Source organism: Cetorhinus maximus, chromosome 17 (genome assembly GCF_964194155.1).
Source record: "Cetorhinus maximus chromosome 17, sCetMax3.hap1.1, whole genome shotgun sequence".
Classification (NCBI taxonomy): Eukaryota; Metazoa; Chordata; class Chondrichthyes; order Lamniformes; family Cetorhinidae; genus Cetorhinus; species Cetorhinus maximus.
In genome coordinates, this window is record NC_135895.1 from 96,912,667 (window position 1) to 96,934,203 (window position 21,537).

The 21,537-nt window shown below is 38.8% G+C and overlaps 1 protein-coding gene across 6 annotated transcripts in view; it reads right to left on the bottom strand.

The window, feature by feature from the left end:
- Positions 1 to 677: 677 nt before the first annotated feature.
- Positions 678 to 21,537, bottom strand: part of cdc14ab (cell division cycle 14Ab) — a 171,821-nt gene continuing 150,961 nt past the window's right edge. For 3 of the 6 annotated variants that reach the window (XM_078561670.1, XM_078561668.1, XM_078561669.1), the window contains 2 exons: positions 19,543 to 19,861; positions 10,757 to 11,728 (listed from right to left, as the gene is read on the bottom strand). In XM_078561670.1, coding sequence (XP_078417796.1) covers positions 11,699 to 11,728; positions 19,543 to 19,861 — 349 coding nt within the window. In that variant the 3' untranslated portion in view covers positions 10,757 to 11,698. Of the gene's footprint in view, positions 1,175 to 10,756; positions 11,729 to 19,542; positions 19,862 to 21,537 lie in introns of those variants that run through there. The other 3 variants (XM_078561673.1, XM_078561671.1, XM_078561672.1) reach the window with 3 other exon arrangements.

Below are 21,537 nucleotides of genomic sequence, written 5' to 3' on the forward strand. Positions count from 1 at the left end.
TATGTTCTTGGTTGCGGTTTATTTGTGCCGCAACACCAGGGGGAGCACTTTCTGCACGTACGTAGATACAGTGCTGCAGGAGTTGCATCTACTTAATGCTCCAGCCTAAAAGCATATCTCAAAATGAAGGCCCAGGATAGCAAAACCATGACAGAGTAAGAAAGTAGTGGTAGTCGGCAATCCCAAAGCGCTTTAGAGCCAATTTCCGGAGCCTCCTACGTTAGTGACCTACGTTACTATATATACGTTCTGATGAAGAGTCATACGGACTCGAAACGTTAACTGTGTTCCTCTCTGCAGATGCTGTCAGACCTGCTGAGTTTATTTTTGTTTACGTTACTATAATGTTGAATGAGGTGTAAATATTGGGCAAGGACAATTCCAAATAAGCCGTATTTATTTGGTTACAGGAGTTACATGAAGGGCACTTTCGCTAACCAGATGCTGCATTGTCCAGATACCTGAAGTTTTACCTGTGAACTTTGGCAGGTTATCTTTTTCTCTCACCCCCGTTGGGTTAATAATTTTGATAAATAACATGCAACAGCGCTCCTTGACGTGCATTCTCGGTCTCATAGTTGTGAATCGCTTCAAGAAAAAAATGCTTGAGAGTCAAGGGGTTGATTCGGATGCACTCACAGACGTGAAGTCACTAGATTTGCACTTTAGTTCTTCACGTTGGGTTGGTTGGAATTAATGCTTAAAGTAGAATATAGAGTTGGGATTAAAAGTCCTTCCCAGTTTTTCTAAGGCAGCACTAGATTTTATTGGAGCAGTTGAACTTCTAAAGAAAGCCGCAGTTACTTTGAGTTATCACACTTTTCAGGAATGTGGTAATTCCTGTGATATCCGGCGTGGTGTTAGAACAGGAGATTATGACATTTGTGCAACTTTCCATAGGAGTGAGGTATCCCATCTAGCTCAGAAGTTCTTTCTTGTGACATGTCTGGTGAAATGTTAAACTAGACATGAACTTTCTACAGAAGGCATGAACCCAATGTGCAGTACATGGCATTCACCTCAGCTATCCAGGCGACAGAAAGACAGGGGCTCCCCAGGAAGCATGCTTAGCCTTATTCCATTACTTGTTCCATCAATTACTGGGTGGGTGTGATCAAAAGTGATGTTCTCTTTGCTGATGACAGCGACCTCCATGGAATGCTTCAGGGTCCACCTGAAAGACAAGCAATTAAATCACTACAGGCAGAAAAGGACACTTTGCAGACAAATAATGCGTCATCTCCAAGATAGAGTCATACTGTCAAGCAAGACGTTCCCACCCACCTTTATAACATCGCAATGGCGAATGTCTTCGTGATATAACTATTGTGTTCACTAACCGGGTTCAAAAATATAAAATAATTGGTTCCACTGCAGTCTGAAGCCACACCAGTGCAACTCGAAAGCGCGATACCAGAAGCCAACATTAAGACCATTGGTGTCATGCAGCCAAGTGGTTAACCTTCCTTTAGATTATGACCACACTGGTAATACTTAAATCAGATCTTCATGTAGTGTCAGAGTCCACAGGGAGTATCAGCAATTCAACTTACCCTATCTTCAGATATCGCTCCCAGACAATACCAATTAATGGAGTATATTATATACAAAGTAAATACAGAACCATCTAACAATTAGCGAACCAGGTGCAATGAAAAAAAAACATGCTTTAAATTCCGGGAAAGTCGCGGTTTGCCCAACTAAACATACTCCTGTCAAATATCGGAGTAATTTTTTAAGGCGTCAGGCCCGATTACAATTGTTGGTAGCTGCAACACACACTATCAAGAAATCAACTAAGATCTTCAAATCCCTCCCATAGATTTCAATTGGTATAATTCAAACCAATGGAGACATTCGGTAAAACACTGGCCCCTTCACCTCTGGAGGCTCGAACACAAACTGGCGAAGGTCCCAAGTTAAGTTCCAGTCCAAACTTGCATAGGCAGAGGGCTAGAGGACAAACAATTCATAGTTCAGCACAAAGTATTCGCTTTACTGGGTGCATCTTTAAGCAGACAAAAATGCAACAAAAAAAAATCACAAAACAAACTTGACCCTTCATCTAATCTGTGCTTGATCTGTTCTGAAGTGTAAATACTGTACTTCTCAGCACTAGAAACATATTTTTAGCTTTTTAATCATTCATGGGATGTGGGTGTCACTGGCTAGGCCAGCAATTACTGCCCCATTAATTAATTGTTCAGAGGGCATTTAAGAGTCAACCACATTACTGTGGATCTGGGTCACATGTAGGCCAGACCATGTAAGGATGGCAGATTTCCTTCCCTAAAGGACATTAGTGGATCAAACAGGTTTTTACAACAATTGACAATGGTTTCATGGTTATCATTAGGCTTTTAATTCCAGATTTTTATTAAATTCAAATTCCACCATTTGCCGTGGCAGGTTTCAAAACTGGAGCATTACTCTGTGTCTCTGGAATATTAGTCCAATGGCAATATCACGACGCCATCACCTCCCCACATGCCATCACCTCCCCAAAAGTACTTCATTACAGAACATGGATATTTATGGTTGGGTTGGAACAAGTGTATGAACATTGTTACCGTCCAGTAGGGACCCATAGCTTTTCAAATGAAATTCGAACTTCCAGTGAATGGCTGAAAGGATGACACCACAAGATTTCAGGTTTTAAGACTTTGTGTTACAGGCAACTGAAAGGCAACATTGACTAATCATTGTTTCAGAAGGTAATTTATGTTACAGAAAATATTCCCCCATTTAACATTTAAAATGACAGAAAATCTCCTTTTACAGTTTTGCTTTACTCTGTCCTTTAAGTAGACAGTGCACCAGGAATGAGTCAAAAGTGATTCCTAGCTCCTTTTTCCTTTTCCAGTTGGATAACTTCTAACCCCCAAACTGACTTTATGGTGTAGGTTACCCTGGAGATCCCTTCCTCTAGCCAAAGCTAGCTGAACCCTCACGACCTTGGTCCCTTCAATCTAAGTGCGAACTCCCACCTACATTTTGTGTGGTGAACAATAGAGGTCTGCTGCCTCTTATTTCTCTGCTCTTTTTCTCTTGGATTCTTTCAGACTGACCCCGACTGTGAGGTTGTGATATTATTAGGAAAACCTGTAACCTGATCCTATAATGGCCTCCTATGGACTCTTCTCCTTTCAAAGCCCATTTCCATGGTAATGTGAATCACATGGGCCTTGCATCCAGATAGAAATGCTAATTAGCTACTCTCTAGACACCTTCCCCACCCCTCAAAGTTCATTCCATCTTGGAATTAAATAGACAGGTTAAAGTAAAACTGTTTACTGAACCAGCAATTTCTTGATATTTCCAACACCTCCCTGAGACATGGAGACTAACAGTCTATCCAGCGTCAGCACAGCCGCAGTTATTGTTTAAAAGTGAATATCTTGCACCTTCTTCACAATAAAACAAACTGACCTCCCTGCTTTAACCTTTAATAACTAAGTCACCCAAATTTGTCATCAGCAGAATTCAGAGCAGGTCTCATGATCCCTTTCATTTCTCCATCTTACCCTAAATTAAAAGCACAGACAGAAAACATAACAAAATGTGATTCAACCAGTCCAGCTTACCCCATAATTCTGAGTTGTGTGCAGAATCTAGTCTACCACAGCATCACATCCAAATGATGTTAGAATCAGGAATCTGTTATTTCATGTTGAGACTAACTGTGTTCATATTTACTGATTCATCTATTCTAAATGTAAAGTATGAAGTATCAAGGGCCTTTTTAACTACATTAGAGATGCAACATAAATGCATGTTATTGCATCCAAGTAACTTACATCTAGTCAGATGTTTGAAAGTTAATTGTAATAGTGTGGTGCTCAACAATGAATTTCTCAACATTTGGACAAGTAGGTATGTATTTAACTGAAAACAAATAAATAGCATTGGGAACAAAGGGGTAACAATTGCTCAAAATAGGGATGGAGTGCACAGTACAGGCCTTCATAAAATAACCAGAGACTTGCGTCTACATCCGATGCGAAAGGGTAGAGTGTCTTGAACGCAAGGTCAGAAAACTCAAGCACCAGCACTTTGCACTCTGAAATATCAAGTACAACAAAGGATTCCAGATCAGTGTCCAGGTGCTCTGGACAATAGTGTAAAGTTTAGGAAGAGGACAGCGGCTACCCACAGGCAAGAGCCAGAACCTGCATGGACCAGGAAACACACACGTTACTGAGCTGTCAAAAAGATCTGTAATTTTGATGAACGTGAGTAGCAAGTGATCTCCTTTGGAGGGGAGAAAGGTAGTCCTGATCAATACACTGACACCATGTTGAAAGGGGTTATCCAAGGAGTAGATAGGAAAAATTGCAAAGGCAATAAAGCAATTGTTGTGCTGGATTCTACATTTAGGGACAATAACTTGCATTTATATAACCTCTTTAAGGTAGTAAGAAATTCCAAGATGCTTCACATGAGCATTATCAAACACTATTTGATACCACACCACATAAAGAATCATCAGGATAGGTGACCAAAAGCTTGGTCAAATGGATTGGTTTTAAGAAGCTTCCAAAAGGAGATAGAGGTTGGGGCAGGACATTTAGGGAGGAAATTCCAGAACTTAGAGCCTGGGCAGTTGAAGGCGGGGCTGCAGATGGTAATGCAATTAAAGTTGGGTCTATGCAAGAGGCCAGAATGGGAGGTGCAGAGATCATAGAGGGTTGTAGGAAGCTACATAGATAGAGGTCAAGACATTGAGGGATTTTAAATTTTAAAATCAAGGTGTTGTTGGACCAGGAAGTGTCAATATAGGTTAGAAAGCACATAAGTGAATGGGATTTGGGGATGCGTTAGGATTCAGGCAGCAGAATTTTGGATGAACTCATATTTACAGAGGGTGGCGGACGTGAAGTTGGATGGGAAAGCATTGGAATCATCAAGGCTTGAGGTAGCAAAGGCATGGATGAGAGTTTTAGCTGCAGATATGGGGGCAGGGGAGCGGATTGAGCAATATTACAGGCATGAAAGTAAGTGATCTTAGTTTTTGAGCAGATTATGTGGTCATAAGCTCATCGAGATCAAATAGGACACCAAGAAGTTGTGAAGAGTTTGGTTTAGTCTCAGGCTGTTGCCAGGGATAGGGATGGAGTCAGTAGCTAGGTAACAAAATTTGTGTCTTAAACCAAAGACAAGGGCTCGCTCTTAATGTTTAGTCGAAGGAATTTTCTGCACATCCAGCATAAGCTAGTGACTAATCAGACAGATGAGGGGTTGAGAGAGCTGGTGGTGAGATAGATATGGGTGTTGTAAGTGCACCTGCAATGAATGAAACCTGCTATTATGCTTTCCTAATTATGTCACCGAGGGGCAGTGCATATTTGAGAAATAGGAGGGAGGACCGGGTAGATCCTTATGGGACTCAAGGAAACAATTTGAGAGAGGGAATGGTAAGAGAAGGTATTGCAGGTGATTCCCTCACCATGACTGGATAAATAAGAATGGAACTAGGCAAGAGCAGTTCCACAAAGCTTGATAAGAAGTTTTGGTGGATGATGTGGTTAACTTAATCAAAGGTCTCAGAAAGGTTGGGAAGGATAGATAGGACGCAATTGTGATGATTTGCACATGAGTTTATAGAATTAGATAGGTAAACTAATGGTGGAACTATAGTGTTAATAGCAAAGGTTGTACTTTGGGACATTGGGGATGACTTCCAAAAAAGGGAGACACTGCACAAATATAACACCCTCTACTAATATATTACTGTATATAGAATTTAAAATATAGTAAGGTAAAGGGTTCCTCTGTTCCATCGTCAATTCCACCCTTCTCCCTGGCCATTGTCTCAGGCTGCACCAGACTATTTGAAACCTCAATGTCTTATTTGACCGAGTTGAAATTCTGATCCCATATCCTCCCTATCAGCATGACAGCTTACTGCCACCTCTGTAATTTTGCCCATCTCTATCCTGCTTCACCCCATCAGCTGCTGCAACCCTTAACTATACTTGTCATCTCGAGACAAGATTATTCCAATACTGCCCTATCCAGCTTCCCAGCTTCTAACATCTGTAAACTTCAGTTAATTGAAAGCTCTGTCTGTATCCTGATTCGCACATTCTGTTCAATCATCACCACTCTATTCATTGACCTACATTGGCTCCCAGAACAGCAACATTTCAAATCTAAAATTCTCATTCTTGTGTTCAAAATCCTCCATGTCTTGCTTTTCCTTCTGTTGCAACCTCCTTCCAATTCTTGTCTTACACCGATGCCTTTGTCTACAGTTGTCTTATGCCCCAAATTCTGCAATTTCCTGGCTAAACTTCCCCGCTTCCCCTCTTAAGATGCTTCTTAAAACCAACCTTTTGGTCACCAGTTTCAATATCTCCTTATGTGGCTCTGCTGATATTTGTCTGTGTTCCAGTGAAATGCCTTGGGACATTTTGCTTCATTAAAGGTGCTATGTCAATGGAAGTTGTTAAGGAAAATTTAAAACTAACTAGAAAGCATATAATTGAACCAATTAAGCATGTTGAGAATAGGCAGTCTAGGGCAATTTAACGATGTGTAGGCTAAAGGAAGAGGTGACACCAGGGATGCAAATAATGGAGTCCTGCTTCAAGTAATGCAGATGAATATAAAAGAAAGAAGCAGGAAACATAATTTAGGTAACCTTGAATTCTATACTGGTGACCAAGATGATATTATAGGCATTAAGAGTTCTGGCTTAATTAAGGCATTCAATGGAAGGTTTAACTTAAAAAGTTAATTATAATAACAAGCTATAGGTGTTTAGATTGGAAATAAACATCAGCTAGTTGCTGGCAGATATTCCATGTCAGAGCACAGGAAAGGGTTTTTGGGTTTGTGAAAGTGGTTTATGACCTGTCCACTCAATGTGCAAAGGTGGTAAATAAGGCAAATTGTACCTAGGATTATACAGCACATGGAATGGAAAGCAAATCACAAGATTAGATACTGCACTTCTACAGAACATTGTTACGTCCCATTCAGAGTAGTGTGCAGTTCTGGTCACTATAGTACAGGAAACACACCAAGGCGCTAAGAAAGGTGCAAAAAGCATCAGATATTCGAACTACAAGGTGAGATTCTTCTTCCCCAGTTCTCTATCCAATGGCAGGTCCGACCTCGATCATGATAGGGCAAGGAGACAGGCCTTGAATCCACTCCAGCCAGAATGGGGATCGAACCCCATGCTGTTGGCACCAATCTGATCCACACTAGCCGTCCATCCAACTGCCCCCCAAAACAGTCTGAGTCACTGTGGCAACATACACTTTTACATGCATGTTGTCATCTGGGGCTATGAATAGTGATGGTAGGTTCTCTCATTTTCTTTCCAATACATGACTGACCATGACTTGCTCATACCTGCCACTGGTTTATGTTGGAACAGTTTACAAGTTGATACTCAACCTGTTTGGCCGTGTTATGAACACACTTTCTTTGGTCATCAAGTCCAGGACTTGAAACCCAGAGCTTCCGGCTCAGAAACAGGGATGGTACCCACTGCACCACAAGCCCTCCTTACAAGGTGAGATTACAGAAGAGGAATTTATTTACATTAGAGAAGACTAAAAGGAGTTTTAATTGAGGTATTCAAGATCCTTAAATGTATTTACAAACTGAATGCTGTAAAAAGGTTCACCATACTTGAACCGTGACCAGGAGACACAATGATTTCAGAAGATAAAAATTCAAATACAATTATTTCAAACATTAATATTTGACATGAGCTAGTCAGGAAGCCAATAAGATCAGCAATTTAAGGCAGAGCTAGATGGACGTCTGGTGAGGAAAAAGTAGATGAGGCACATGGTAGCATTCTGAACCCTGGGGCCAGTCAAATGGTTCAAGAGTTCATTTCCAGGCTTGTACATTCCCATGTTCCTAATTTACAACTTAATTTTGATACTCCATAACTTGCCTAAAATCATGTATTCCAAGAGGATTATGATTAATCCTTATTTCAAACAAGTCAAATATTTGTCCTGTTACCTCTAGCTCAATAACTCAAATCACATTCTTAAAAAAATTCATTACTTTTATCAGACATAATCTGCCTCTATACACCAATATGAGCTTGACATTTTTGCCTTTAATTTCACCGTGTGGTTGTGAACTGCTTCATATATTATTAGATAAGTCTACATTCGGTGTGCACATTCTGAACCTATCAACACGAGCAATACCATGCTAGTTTATAAGAATTTCCTACATAGAAAAGTCCAGCAATAGCTTTTTCTATATGCAAAATGCTCAGCCTCAAGTGATTTAGTTAACCATTACACATATAGCTGGATGAAAGATTGAATTCATGACCAAGATGAAATTAGGGTATCACCACTAAAATGGTTTTAAAAATCGGACTTCCGCACACTAGTGTAGTACTGAATGATAGCAGGTATGTGTCTACAATTCTTGATGCAGCAATTACCTTATTTCAATCAAGAGATCAACCTAAATAGCTTCTCCAGGAGGACAGCAACAAATAAAATAATTCAGTCACTCAGGCCATCCTTAACAAGCTCTCAATGACAGCCAGCTCAAGGGTGACTATGTGGGAGCTTGTCACTTCCCATCTCCTGAATCTAGAATGCTCTGCCATAAGAAACACTCTAATCATCATCAAAATCATCTTTTGTTCAGTTTTACATAAGGTGATAGTATGTATCAAGTGCTGGAGTTTCACCTGTCCAACCCAAGTTCAAAGTCAGCCCAGGCTAATGGGATGAAACAGAAACAAAAATTGCTGGAAAAACTCAGCAGGTCTGACAGCATCTGTGGAGAGGAAGACAGAGTTAACGTTTTGAGTCCGTATGACTGTTCATCAGAACTAGATGAATGTCTTCTTTGTTTTCTGGCTGAAATCCTGTGAAATGAGCATGGACAGTCTCAATCCAGTTTCTAGTAGACCACATTACATTGACTGATGTGTGAAACTAAATTAGATTGTCTTTTCAATTTGGCACAAAGGAATATTGCTGGGCAAAGTATGGAGGCTTAACTGCATCTAACTATGCAATAATTGACCTGGGTAAGCTTACTGCTGATACTGAATATCTAAAATGGTAAGTTCTCCATTTTGATTTCATGAAAAAATGTGTTCCCAATTGCCAGCACTGGTATTCCTCACTTTAAGCACAATAAGTTATTAACATCTAAACCATTTGAACCTGCCTCTCTCTACTTCCAATTTCCTGAAAAAGTATTTAATCTAAATACTCTTCATTTAGATAAAAGGGCAAATAATTGAGGTGTTCATGCTGATTAAAGGATTTGATGGGGTAGATTGGACAGAAACTATTTCCTCTGTTGGGAGAGTCCACAGCAAAGGGGCATAGCCTCAAAAATATGGAAAGAACGAAAATTTTGAAAGTGGAATGGTAGATTAGGCAAGGGTATTGAGGGTTATGGGACCATGAAGGATAGATGGGGTCAAGATACTACAGATCAGCCATGATCTAACTCAAAGGCGGAACAGGCTGGAGGGTTGAGTGACCTACTCCAGTTCCTATTATGCAAGCAGTTAGCAAGGATGCAGTGTAATGTACCTCATTAAATTATATGATTGTACATTAACACTGCAATTTATCTCCAGGCAACTAAATTTATGCATTGAAATTCTGAATAGTAGCAAACAGTATACAATGTTAATGAAGCAGTAAAAGCACACGCAGGACACATTTACTTAATATTTGAAGTGAAACTTTAATTATTTGGATACAATTTTAAAAAAGGAATACTGGCCTATAGTTAGAAAGTTAAGTATAAACATTTTAAAAACTCCTTTATACACAGCATGAAAAATATATGTGCTTTTAAGCTCTATATCTTCCAAACATAATTTTTCAAGAGGTAGAATCTTGACAAAACATTTCTGCTGCCCACATGTAATGTTAAAATGTACAACCATCATTTCAAACAGCAAACATTACAATAAGTATACTATAAACAAACACTTCACAATGATTCTTTTGACAGCTGCAATTATATTAAAATAATTTTAATATATTGATAACACTACAAACAAGATTTTGCTCAAGTTCATTTGCAAAATATTTCTTTAAAATCAATATTTTTAAAAATCAAAGGCTTTGCCTTACAAATTCCAACTGACCATCTGGTTGGTTTAAACCACCAATTTAATGGATTTTTCTTAAGTATCTTTACATATTGCTGTGTCACTTTATCAACTGAAGTAATTTATTTCTGAATATGGACATTTCATTTATAGACTTCCTATTACTGAAAAAATATTATACAATGCTGTCAAAAACTCTCATTCTGAATTATACACAGTTCACAAAGAGCAAATTAAAGGAAGTACTTTTGAATTTTATCACCATTACCTGAATGGTACTTTTACTGAAGCACTGAAATGTTAATACATTAGAATGCCTGGGATGAACAGGGAAAGCACAATAATTTCATTTAGGATACCTAATATATATATATATATATATATATATTTCTATCAAAGTGAAAATAATTAAAAATGTTATAAAGCTGGTCTTGGAATCAAAAATAAAACTAAGTTGACTTTGCATAAAAGTGTCAAATTTCACACCTTAAAATGTAGCTGCACATTTACACTAGGCTTGAGATATTTTAATTAACAGTTCAAAATATTACCTGATCTGGCTGTTTAACATCAGAGTTGTAAATTCAGCATTAAAAAAAATGTTGTAAACAGCTCTTTTGTAATTAAAATGCATCTGCATCAGAAATTTTTTAATGTTATATTTATTTTGCATTCTTTTCTGGTGCTCTCCTAAAAATATAGGATAGAATAAGCCATCACAAATTTCTGACCATCTAATTTGGGATCATAGTTTATGGTGCTCTTTTAATTTCATTTCCTACCCTAAACCTCATCCTTCCTTCCATTCCAATGCCTGATTATTGGGTTTGTTTTAAATGGCCTGAAGGTTGCAGCAATTCGAACAATGGATTTCCTCACAGCCAACATTAATGCTTCTTTCTGTAAGTGGATCACAGTGCTTCTCCAGGCACTAGATGGAGGATATTGTTGGCACAAGATGCTCCATTAAGCAGCTTGGTCAGAACTAGTGACAATCGTTGTAGGAAAGTGCAGGTGACAGCTAAACCTAGAATTCAGACTTCCAGATCCTGGGATTGAGAGACTAACTCTCCACCGCTACAGCAACTAGGTTACAATTTACAGCTGTGAAAGAGGTACAGAAGAATCTCTTTCTACATGCCGCTTGCTATAACACACCTTTTAAATAGCTCATTGTAGGGGGTTACTATATTCCCAAAGTTTAACTTTTATTCAGGACATTGAATTCTTACAAAGAACCCTGCAAAGTTCCCAAATTTATAAAGCCTTGCCTTATTTGCAGCTATTCCACCGCCAGGCATCCCTTAATAGTTAAATTTAGATGTTCTTAAATGTTAGTTAAATTCCCATAAATAACAGTATAGCAAAAAAAAACAGAACTAGTCATCAACTGGAATCTTAAAGTTTTGCATTGCTTTTGATTTATCAGCTCCCAATACTTGATGCAAGCTGAAGATAAGTCCTTCTCAAAGTATTGCCAATGCAATGCAGCAATTACTGGCCATTTACAAGTCTTTAAACATTAAGGTTGCCTAGTTTCTAGCCCAGGAAGATTAGTCTTCACTTCAGTTTCTTTGCTTTTTCAGCCACAATATAATCCATTTTCAGCGAAGTAGTGATGCTTTAGTACTGAACATATTCAGATTGAAGTGACTGCAAAAGAAAAATAACTTCAGCTAAGAACATTTAAAATTTTTATTGGATGTTACAGGAAAAATGGAAAGCACCTAATAGTGTTTAAATAAAACCAATGTACTGTATATTAAAAAAGTAGTCAACTCTTTGAATAAACATCAAGTATGTTATTGGCTCTCCTTATCGCTCAGTACCTAACCTCGCATACCAGGATGGTCTAAGATTTGATCCCAGTGTTAACTTGCAGCCAGGTTGAGTGGTAAGGGCAATTAATCAGTCTCAATGCCCTGGAGAGAATTACTGGCAGGGAAGGTGGGAGAATTAAAGAAAAGGGAAAGAATTCCTACTCAAGTTATTCAGGAATTTCAGCTGGATGTGCATAACAATAGATGTTGGGCAAGCAAAAGACAGGACTTGGCTTTGATAGACCCACATATATCCAATTGTTACAATTATGGATTCACATATCCCAGCAAGGAATCAATAACTTCAGCTGAGTAGGGAAATGGAAGAAAAATGAGGAAGGGGAGGGGCAAGATAGAATACTAATGAAGGAAATCTAGTTGCAATACTAGTTACGCACATCCTTTATAATTGCATCTAAATATGAGGAACAACAGTTTACTGCATTTTTAGTACTCATTAATGACTGGAACTTAATATCCTCAACAGGAGCAGTTTTGCTTCACCTAAGTATACTTTTCCTCATTCACTGAATGTAGCTCATCCTCAAAGTACAAGCAAATAAATTATTTACAAAGTCTGACAAAAACATAAGTAACACTACACAGAATTAAAATGGTTTCGTGTTCATCTGTCTCTGCAAGCTGCATAGAGTACAAATAACATTATGGCCTGATACTCTAAAAGTAATGAGTTGAAAGGCTGTTTCTTTGGGAATCACCATAGTTATATATGCTATGAGCAGAGGGTGTCAGTAGGTTCAGCAGCATTCCAGATAGCTATCTGCACAAGAGTTAATCTTCTGCAATCACCGTTTGATCAGTGATTGACTTCTTAGAAGAGGGATGGGGGATTAAACTATTCAACTCAACCATTACTTGATTAAAATAAAGAGATTTCTAAGGAAAACATCTGACTGACTTGCAGTATCCATAATTTTTTGCAATCCCTTTGAAGGGCAAGCACTGTGGCCCAGAACTTCTGATTGTGCACTTACACTTGACTACCTGCATTCAGTTCACCAAGACCATCAAGGGTACAAATCTATGAAAGGCTCCATGGTACAGTATAACTACATAAGTAGCGACTGCTTTTACATTAGCCAATTTTATGTTAAAGGTTAACACAAGAGAAGTTTTTAACATGGTGGAGAATACATGGTGGTGAATATGCTTCATTTCATAGACTCAAAATGGTACAGCACAGTAGGAGGCCATTTATATTGGGTGTTTTCATCTACAGGTTTATGTTCATTGAGTGTCAGTTGTGGCTCAGTTGGCAGCACTCTTGCCTGAGTTACAATGCTCCGAGTTCACATCCCACTCCAGAACTTTGAGCACAAAAATCAAGGCCGGCACTCCAGTGCAATACTGAAGAAGGAGTGCTGCACAACCGGAGGTGCCATCTTTCCGGTGAGATATTAAACTGGCGAGGTCCCATCTGTCTGCTCAGGTGGATGTAGAAGATCCTGTGGTACTATTTTGAAGAGTAGGGAAGCTTTCCCCAATGTCATAGCCAATACATATCCCTCAATCACTATCACAAAAACAGATTATCTGGGCATTATCACATTTCTGTTTGTGGGATTATGTTGAGTGTAAATTGGGTGCTCCATTTCCTACATCGCAACAGTGACTATGCTCCAAGAGTACTTCATTTGCTGTGAAGCAGTTTGGGACATCTGGCGGTCATGGAAAGTGCTATATAAATGAAAGTCTCTCTTTTTTCTTTCTTTCAATAAAACTTGCCTAGTTTTGTAGCCTGAATCACAGTCTGATGATGGTTATTCTTCTGGCCACCAGTCAAGGAGAAGAGGTGGCACATAATACATCAAATAAAACAAGTATAGTTACAAGGGCTCATTGTTTGACCTCATGGTATTGCTAAACTTGCACAGCTACTGGTTATTTAACGTCACATAATGGCTGTTAGGGGCAGAAATTGTGATCCTGACAGTGGACAGTAATGCTGAAACTGAAGGAATAGAACAAATACAAAAACCCAAACATATAACACAAAGCACACTAATGATTACAATGAAGATAGATAATTAAGATTCCTCTCCTTACATATAAATGAATTCTACTAGTACACTATGGGAAAGTTGAGTCCAATTGGAACCAGAGAATGAGCTAACAGATTACAATACTTTATTGTAGCTGTCTTGCAGGTAGAACAGAGAGAAACACATATTTAGCAGCGAGATGGCCATACGTAAGTAGAATGAGTCTTTACTTTAGATATTAACCACTGAAACAAATCCTATAACCCACATAACCAGATATTGTCACCCAAGGTTTTACAACCAAACAAACCAAACGAAAAGACTGCCTCAACATTCATCCATTCTTCTTCGTACAGAAAGCAAAGATTCTGCAAAGCAAATAGCATCTTTCATAAACGAAGTATACAGGGAAAGTTTATACCTGAACACTTCCCAGTGATAAGTTAGACTAACAGTTTAGGAAAATGCTCAGAGGTGGCATGCATCTGAATGTCAGATGACACTGAGGTGGGGTCTTCAGTGACATGACAGATCTTTTACACTCTACAGAGTTAGTTTTGAAAGTGGAGAAATGCAGAAACTCAAATAACCTGATAAAGCTCAAGTCTCAAGTAAATATTACTGTATGAGTGAAAGGTTTCGTGCCATTTATTTTAACAGGTCTAATGCATGAAGTAATGTCGTCCAATTCATTAGCCATGTGGTGAATTGCACTTTTGATTCGTAATAGGCAGTCATGTGGCACACGATCTCATTACTCATTTGCACAGGGTAAGTATACATGTGCACTTTAACAATCTTGTTTTACCATTTTACCAACAAACGCACAAAGTAGACTGTTTTTTCATTTTTGTGTGGGCTTTACTTTCTTCATTATTGCTAAAATGATGGGCAATACAGGCTTCATCACCATGGAAATAGCAATAATATTGCATGGAAAGGATAGTTCTCATTGTAGTCAACTTAACCAATTGGAATAACCATTTCAGGCCATCAGAGGAAAGTACATCATTAAGGAACAGCTGCCTTCAGGGCAGGTCATGGCAAAGGGCAAGCTCTTCTTGCTCTGAAGTTTCCTTCTATCTTAACTTATATTTATATAGCATCTTTAACATAATGAAATGTCCCAAGATGCTTCACAGGAGCATTATAAATCAAAGAAACATACCCAGCCACATAAAATGATATTAGGTCAGATGACCAAAAAGTATCTTGCTTTTCTGCTTTAAGACAGAGGGGTAGAGGGGAAATTCCAGAGCTTGGTGAGTAGGCAACTGAAGGCATGGCTATGGATGGTGCAGCAATTATGATTAGAAGAGCACAAATATCTTGGAGGATTGTGGGGTTGGAGGGGATTACAGAGATAGGGGCAAGGCCATGGAGGGATTTGCAAATGAATGAGAATTTCAAAAATCAACATAGCTTGACCAGCAGCCAATGAAGATCAGCAAGCACAGGTGTGGTAGGGGAATGCGACTTGCTGTGAACTACGACACGGGAAGCAGAGTTTTGGATGACCTCAAGTCTATGGAGGGTGTAATTGTGGGAGACCAGCCAGGAGAGCATTGGAATAGTAATGTCTAGAGTTAACGATGCATGTGTTTTTCAGCAAATGAGCTGAGATTGGGGCAAGTCGAGCAATTTTGTGGAGGTGGAGAAAGGCAGCCTTAGGGATGGCACAAATAGGAGGTCGGAAGCTCATCTCGGGACCAAATGTGACAACAAGGTTGCAAACAGACTGGCGTAATTTTAGACTGTTGCCAGGAAGAAGGATGAAGTTGACAGTTGGGGAACAGAGTCTGAAGTGGAAATCAAAAACAATGGCTTCGATTTTCCCAATATGTAATTGATGAAAGTGTTAAGCGTTGTAACATCTGTCTTGATTTATTCTATTAGTACTATTTCTGTGGTTAGCTTCCTCAATGAAAATTGAGGCAACACATCGGCCAGAATTTTTCAGCCCCTCCCGCCAGCCGGATCCTGCTGAAATGGCTCACCGTATCTGCTGCTGGGGAACCTGCTGTGGCAGGGCCGGAAAATCCAGGCCATCAATTCAGTTTCCTTGCCATATCAGTATCATCTCTGCAGACTTTGCTCATCCTTTCGTAGTCTTATAGAGACATAACAGCACAGGAGGCGGTTCTTTGGTTCATTGGATTGCTCTATAAAAAGCTGGTATGGACTCAATCAGTCCCATTCCCCCCTCTACCCCATAGCCCTGCAAATCATTTCCCTCAAATGCACATCCAATTTCCTTTTGAAATTATTCATCATCTCCCCTTCCACCACCCTTGTAGACAGCAAGCTCTTGGTGATTACCTCTCACTGCACAAAACTGTTCTTCCTTACATTCCCTTTGCACCTCTTAAATATATATGTTATCTTATATATTTGTATCATCTTAATTTTCCGTTTGTTTCTTAGCTGCCTATAAGTTATTTCCTTTCATATTTTCATTTCATTTTGCCTCTGTCTTCCTAATTGTCTTTTCATCTGTTTTAAACTCAGTATATTTGATTTTGGGTCAAAATCCTGGAACTCCCTCCCTAACAACACTGTGGGTGTAGCTACACCATGTGGACTGCAGCAGTTCAAGAAGGCAGCTCACCACCACCTTCTCAAGGGTAATTAGGGATGGGCAATAAATGCTGGCCTAGCCAGCGCTGCCCACATTTCATAAATGAATTTAAAAATTTTAATCACCCTTCCTGTTATTGTTTATAAACTTTTGAGTATGCTTTTCCCTTTAGCTTCAGTTTTATCTTCACAGCTTTTATCAATTGCATCTCATTCTTGGTTAGTCTTTTCTCATTTTGTAATACAACATATTTCTCCAGAACCCAATCAATCAGTCCATTAAATATTGCCCATGGTTGTTCTACTCCTGTCAATACTTTTCTCCAGTTTATTTCCCTTGGCCCCATTCTCATTCTTTCATAGCTGACTTTTTCCTACTCCTTTGGTCTTTGTACCATCTATCTTTCTCTCAATCATTACCTTAAAGCTCATCACCTTAAATCTTATCATATCATGGCCACAACTCCCTTGATGTTCTCCCATATTTATTTTCATTACCTATTCCAGTTCATTCCCCATTTCCAAGCCTAGCAGAGTTTTGACTCTTGTTGGGCTAGAAAGACAGACAGTCTTGTACAAACTAAAAAAAACAATCCCCTTGTCCCCTTTCAGTCTTTCTCTTTGTGAGTATATTTGGGAGAAACGGGAATCCTTTATCACTATGATTCTGCCTGTCTCATACTTTCATAATTTAAAAATCTTTTACTAAAGCACCCCAAAATCTGCACTGTTCCAGCAATAATATGATCCAATTTATCCCGCCTTACCTCATACCAGGTAGCGCCCTAGTCAATTGACATTGATCCCTCTCTCTTTTCATCATGTAAGGCCCTGAGGTATTTTGCTTTTATATAGGTTGATCAGTTCCCCACAGCTTTTATGTCCTATACCTAGTTAAAAAGCCTTGAAAGCTATTAGTATTTTTCTCAAAACACAGCCTTACCAAACCATAGTGCTGACTTTAATGTTCTGTAAACCTGAATCCCCAAATCTCTCTGCTCTTTCACAGTACCAAGCATACTTCGGGTATAACTATCACTTATATTTTCTTTAAAACCAAATGCATCATCTCACGCTTACTGACATTGATTTTCCCTTGTAATTTTTAGCACATTCCCTAATATCAATTTGCAATTTATTTTAATACCTTCTGTAAATTTTGGCAGCACTCCACCAGGGTCCATAGTCAATCCACAATTGGCTTCAATTGACTGTTGGAGGTCAGGTTAATGGTGAATTCACATGACCACAGGTGCCTGTGCACATTGTGATGAAACTCCATGAATGGGCGCAATTGTTGGAAACTCACCCTTCTGACCGATGTGTGGCCATGTATTGTGGGTGGGGACTGCTAAGGTAAAGGGGGTTCGAATCAACGTGAAAGATCGCATATTCTCCAGCATAAAATAGTTTTGAGTGCAGTGACACTTAAACTTTGATGAGGTATAATACTGTTTGATTTGATTCTACCCATGTTAAGCTTTTAGCTCGGCCAAAATCATGGGAAAACATTGTCCAAAAACTGAGCCCTGAGGAATAGCATTATCCACTTCCAATCACTCTGTAAATCTCTCCAACCTCCTACTCTAATAGTGGCTGTTATGCATGAAAAGCAAAGTACAAGCATTTCCATAAATAACACTTCCAAAAACCTAGTAAGCTACTAGATAACAAGCATGATAAATTGTGATAAGTGGAATTCTGTTTCTAGTGGAAAACATTAATGGTGATAGAAGAACATCTAAAGGTGTCAAGCCATAAAGCCTTACACACAGTGGAGACCACAGATCACATGTCTACCATGAGGTTAAAGGCTTAAAACAAATGAATAACGTATCCATTGTTTTTTTCTGGAATAAAAATGACAGGGAATGAAAAATGTGATGTAAAAGAAGAAAAAGCATGATTCAGAATGAGAGAGATTATTTTAGACATCTACATGACTTTTTAGTACATAATCAACTACTGATTATACTTTAATCTGCAGGAATATGGCATTTAATTTGCCATAGAATGGATAGCATAATGAACTGACCACCCTATATTTTATGTATGTGTAACATATGCATATGAAATAATTTGAAGACATTATTTAAGATTTAAGATTGTCAAAACATTCACACAGTTTCAACTGGTTAATCCAAGATTTGATGATTGCTTTATAATCGCTCTAGCAACCATTACTCCTTGAAAAATGAGTAGCATACATTTTCCTTCAATCAGAACTATATTTGCAGAAGACAGCTCAACAAAATAAAAGGACAATTTAATGCAAGATATTTCTCTTCTAGAATTGAGTGGGTCTTTGTAAATCTTTTTGCATCTATTTAATACATTTAGACTGTCATACTTGATCTTCAACCTGCAAAGACAATCATCTAAAGCAGCTTCTCGAGGTAGAATATACAATGAGTATCTCAATTAAATTACGAGTGTACTGCCTTGATGCCTACCACTACCTACAGTAACTCTGTTTAAAGAGAGAAATGTGTAATTTAATTTCCTTATGTACTGTGATATAAAGCAACAGATACAATAGTGAGATAGAAATAAGTGAAGCAAAGCAGAATAAAATGCCTGAGAGAAGTAAAACTAATAATCCTTGTCCTTAACATCTCCCTTACCAATTTTGTCCATGTTCTCAAAGGTATCAACTCTTTACTGGCATGCATTTACATGGATTTCAGGAGTTCTCTATATCGTATCCACGTATGAGCCTGAATGATGAGTGTTAGGAGGCCATTTGACTTCACAGGCAATACAGTGGAGCCCAATTCTGTCATAACTGATAGACACTTGCAGTTGTAGTCAGTGGACAATAATCAGGAGTGGAAATATTGGTCAATTATCGTACCCCCATGGCTGCTTTGGCTGAGATCAGTTAACCCATCATAGGCCTAGGAATTATGACAAGCATATTCCTTATAAAATTCTGATGTAAGCGACTTTTTACCCTTAACATTTGATACAGCCACTTCACATACAAGATCCCATTCTACCTCATAAATGGCAAAATTATAAACACCTCTAATGACAGCTTGGAAAGTGCAAGAGCACATAAACTTACGGGGTGTGAGCGGCTTAGGTATCTCATGGTGACAGGACCGAGGCCACTGCAGGTGGATCTACCGCTGTAATCATCCTTCGGGCTGGTATAATTATTGATGGGAATATTGCAGATAGTGCCACTGTTGCATTTGCTGTGGTAGTTGTTGTTCAGTTCATGATAATATCTCGCAGGAAGCTGCGAGCTGCTATACAGCTGGTTGGAGGGATAAACAGGTGTAAAACTTGTCCTAGGAGTTGATGTCATAGCGTTCTCAGTTTCGTCAGGGGCAGCATAGATATTCCCTAGTGAACAGCCTAGCCTGGAGTTTATGGAGAAGCTAAATGGAAACAGACAATGGGGAAACAGGACATAACGTACATGGAAAATAAAATGCAAATATGAAGAAATAAAAATGCCATGTATGTGGAAAAAAAACTTTCAAATATACTTTTGCATGCTATAAGTGGTTTCATTAAATTTGGTCATTAACATTTTAGGCTCTTACATTTGTAATCATCAAGTTCAATAACTATACATACAGCAACTGTTATGTACATTTTTAGGTGTTAAACCTTACTATTTAACTGTCACATTATGACAACTTGTACTAGAAATGCTTTCTAGAAAAAGGCAATGACAGCCATTCATACATCAATATGATCTACAGCTTGTCAAAGTAAATCGATCATGTAGTAAGAAAACTTGCAACTTTCATTAGCAACATTTAAGGGAAAAGCAAAGTTAATAAATTTGAATATATACCTCAAGGGTGATTTGAATTTTTTTTCTTGCAATTTTCCTTAATACTCACCAAAAAAATAGGTTCACTCCTGAGTTTAGTACATAAGAGCATAGGATTTCGGAGTTGGAGTAGGTTATTCAGCCCTTCGAGCCTGGTCCCCCATTCAATAAGATCATGGCTGATCTGATTGTGGTCTCAACTCCACTTTTCAGTCTGACCCCATAACCCTCGACTCCCTTGTCTATCAAAAATCTAATTAGTCTTGAATAAATTCAATGACCCAGCCTTCACTGCTTTCTGTGGAAGAGAATTCCGTAGACTAACGAGCTTCAGAGAATATTTCTCTTCATCTCTGTCTTAAAAGAGAGACCTCTTATTTTTGAACTGTGCTCCCTAGTTCTAGTCTCTCCCACTAGAGGAAACATCTGCCTAGCATTTACCCTATTAAGTCCCTTCAGGACCTTATATGTTTCAGTAAGATCACCTCTCATTCTTCTAAACTCCAATGGGTATAGACCAACCTTTGCAAACTTTCTTCATAAGATAAGTCCTCCATCCCAGGAATGAGTAGAGTGAAGCTTCTCTGAATAGCTTTGAATGCAATTATATCCTTTTTCAAATAAGGAGACCAAAACTGTATACAGCACTCCAGATGTGCTCTCACCAAGGCCCTGTTTAGCTGCAGTAAAACTTCCCTACTTTTATATTCCATTCTGCTTACAGTAAATGCCAACATTTCATTTTCCTTCTTAATCACTTGCTTTATCTGCTAACTAACTTTTTTGTGATTCATGTACCAGGACACCTAGATCCCTCTGTACCACAATCTTTCACCATCTAAATAGTATACTGCTTTTCTGTTCTTTCCACCAAAGTTGACAAGTTCACACTTATCCACATTATACTCCATCTGCAAAATATTTTCCCACTTACTTAACCTATTTATATCCTTTGCAGGATCTCTACGTCCTTCTGACAACTTACTGTCTTACCAATCTTGGTTTTTAAAAATTCATTCACGGGATGTTGGCTTCGCTGGCTGGGCCAGCATCTATTGCCCATCCCTAGTTGCCCTTGAGAAGGTGGTGGTGAGCTGCCTTCTTGAACCTCTGCAGTCCATGTGGTGTAGGTACACCCAGTGCTGTTAGGAAGGGGGTTGCAGGATTTTGACCCAGCAACAGTGAAGGAACGGCAATATATTTCCAAGTCAGGATGGTGAGTGACTTGGAGGGAAACTTCCAGGTGGTGGTGTTCTTCTAGATGGTAGTGGT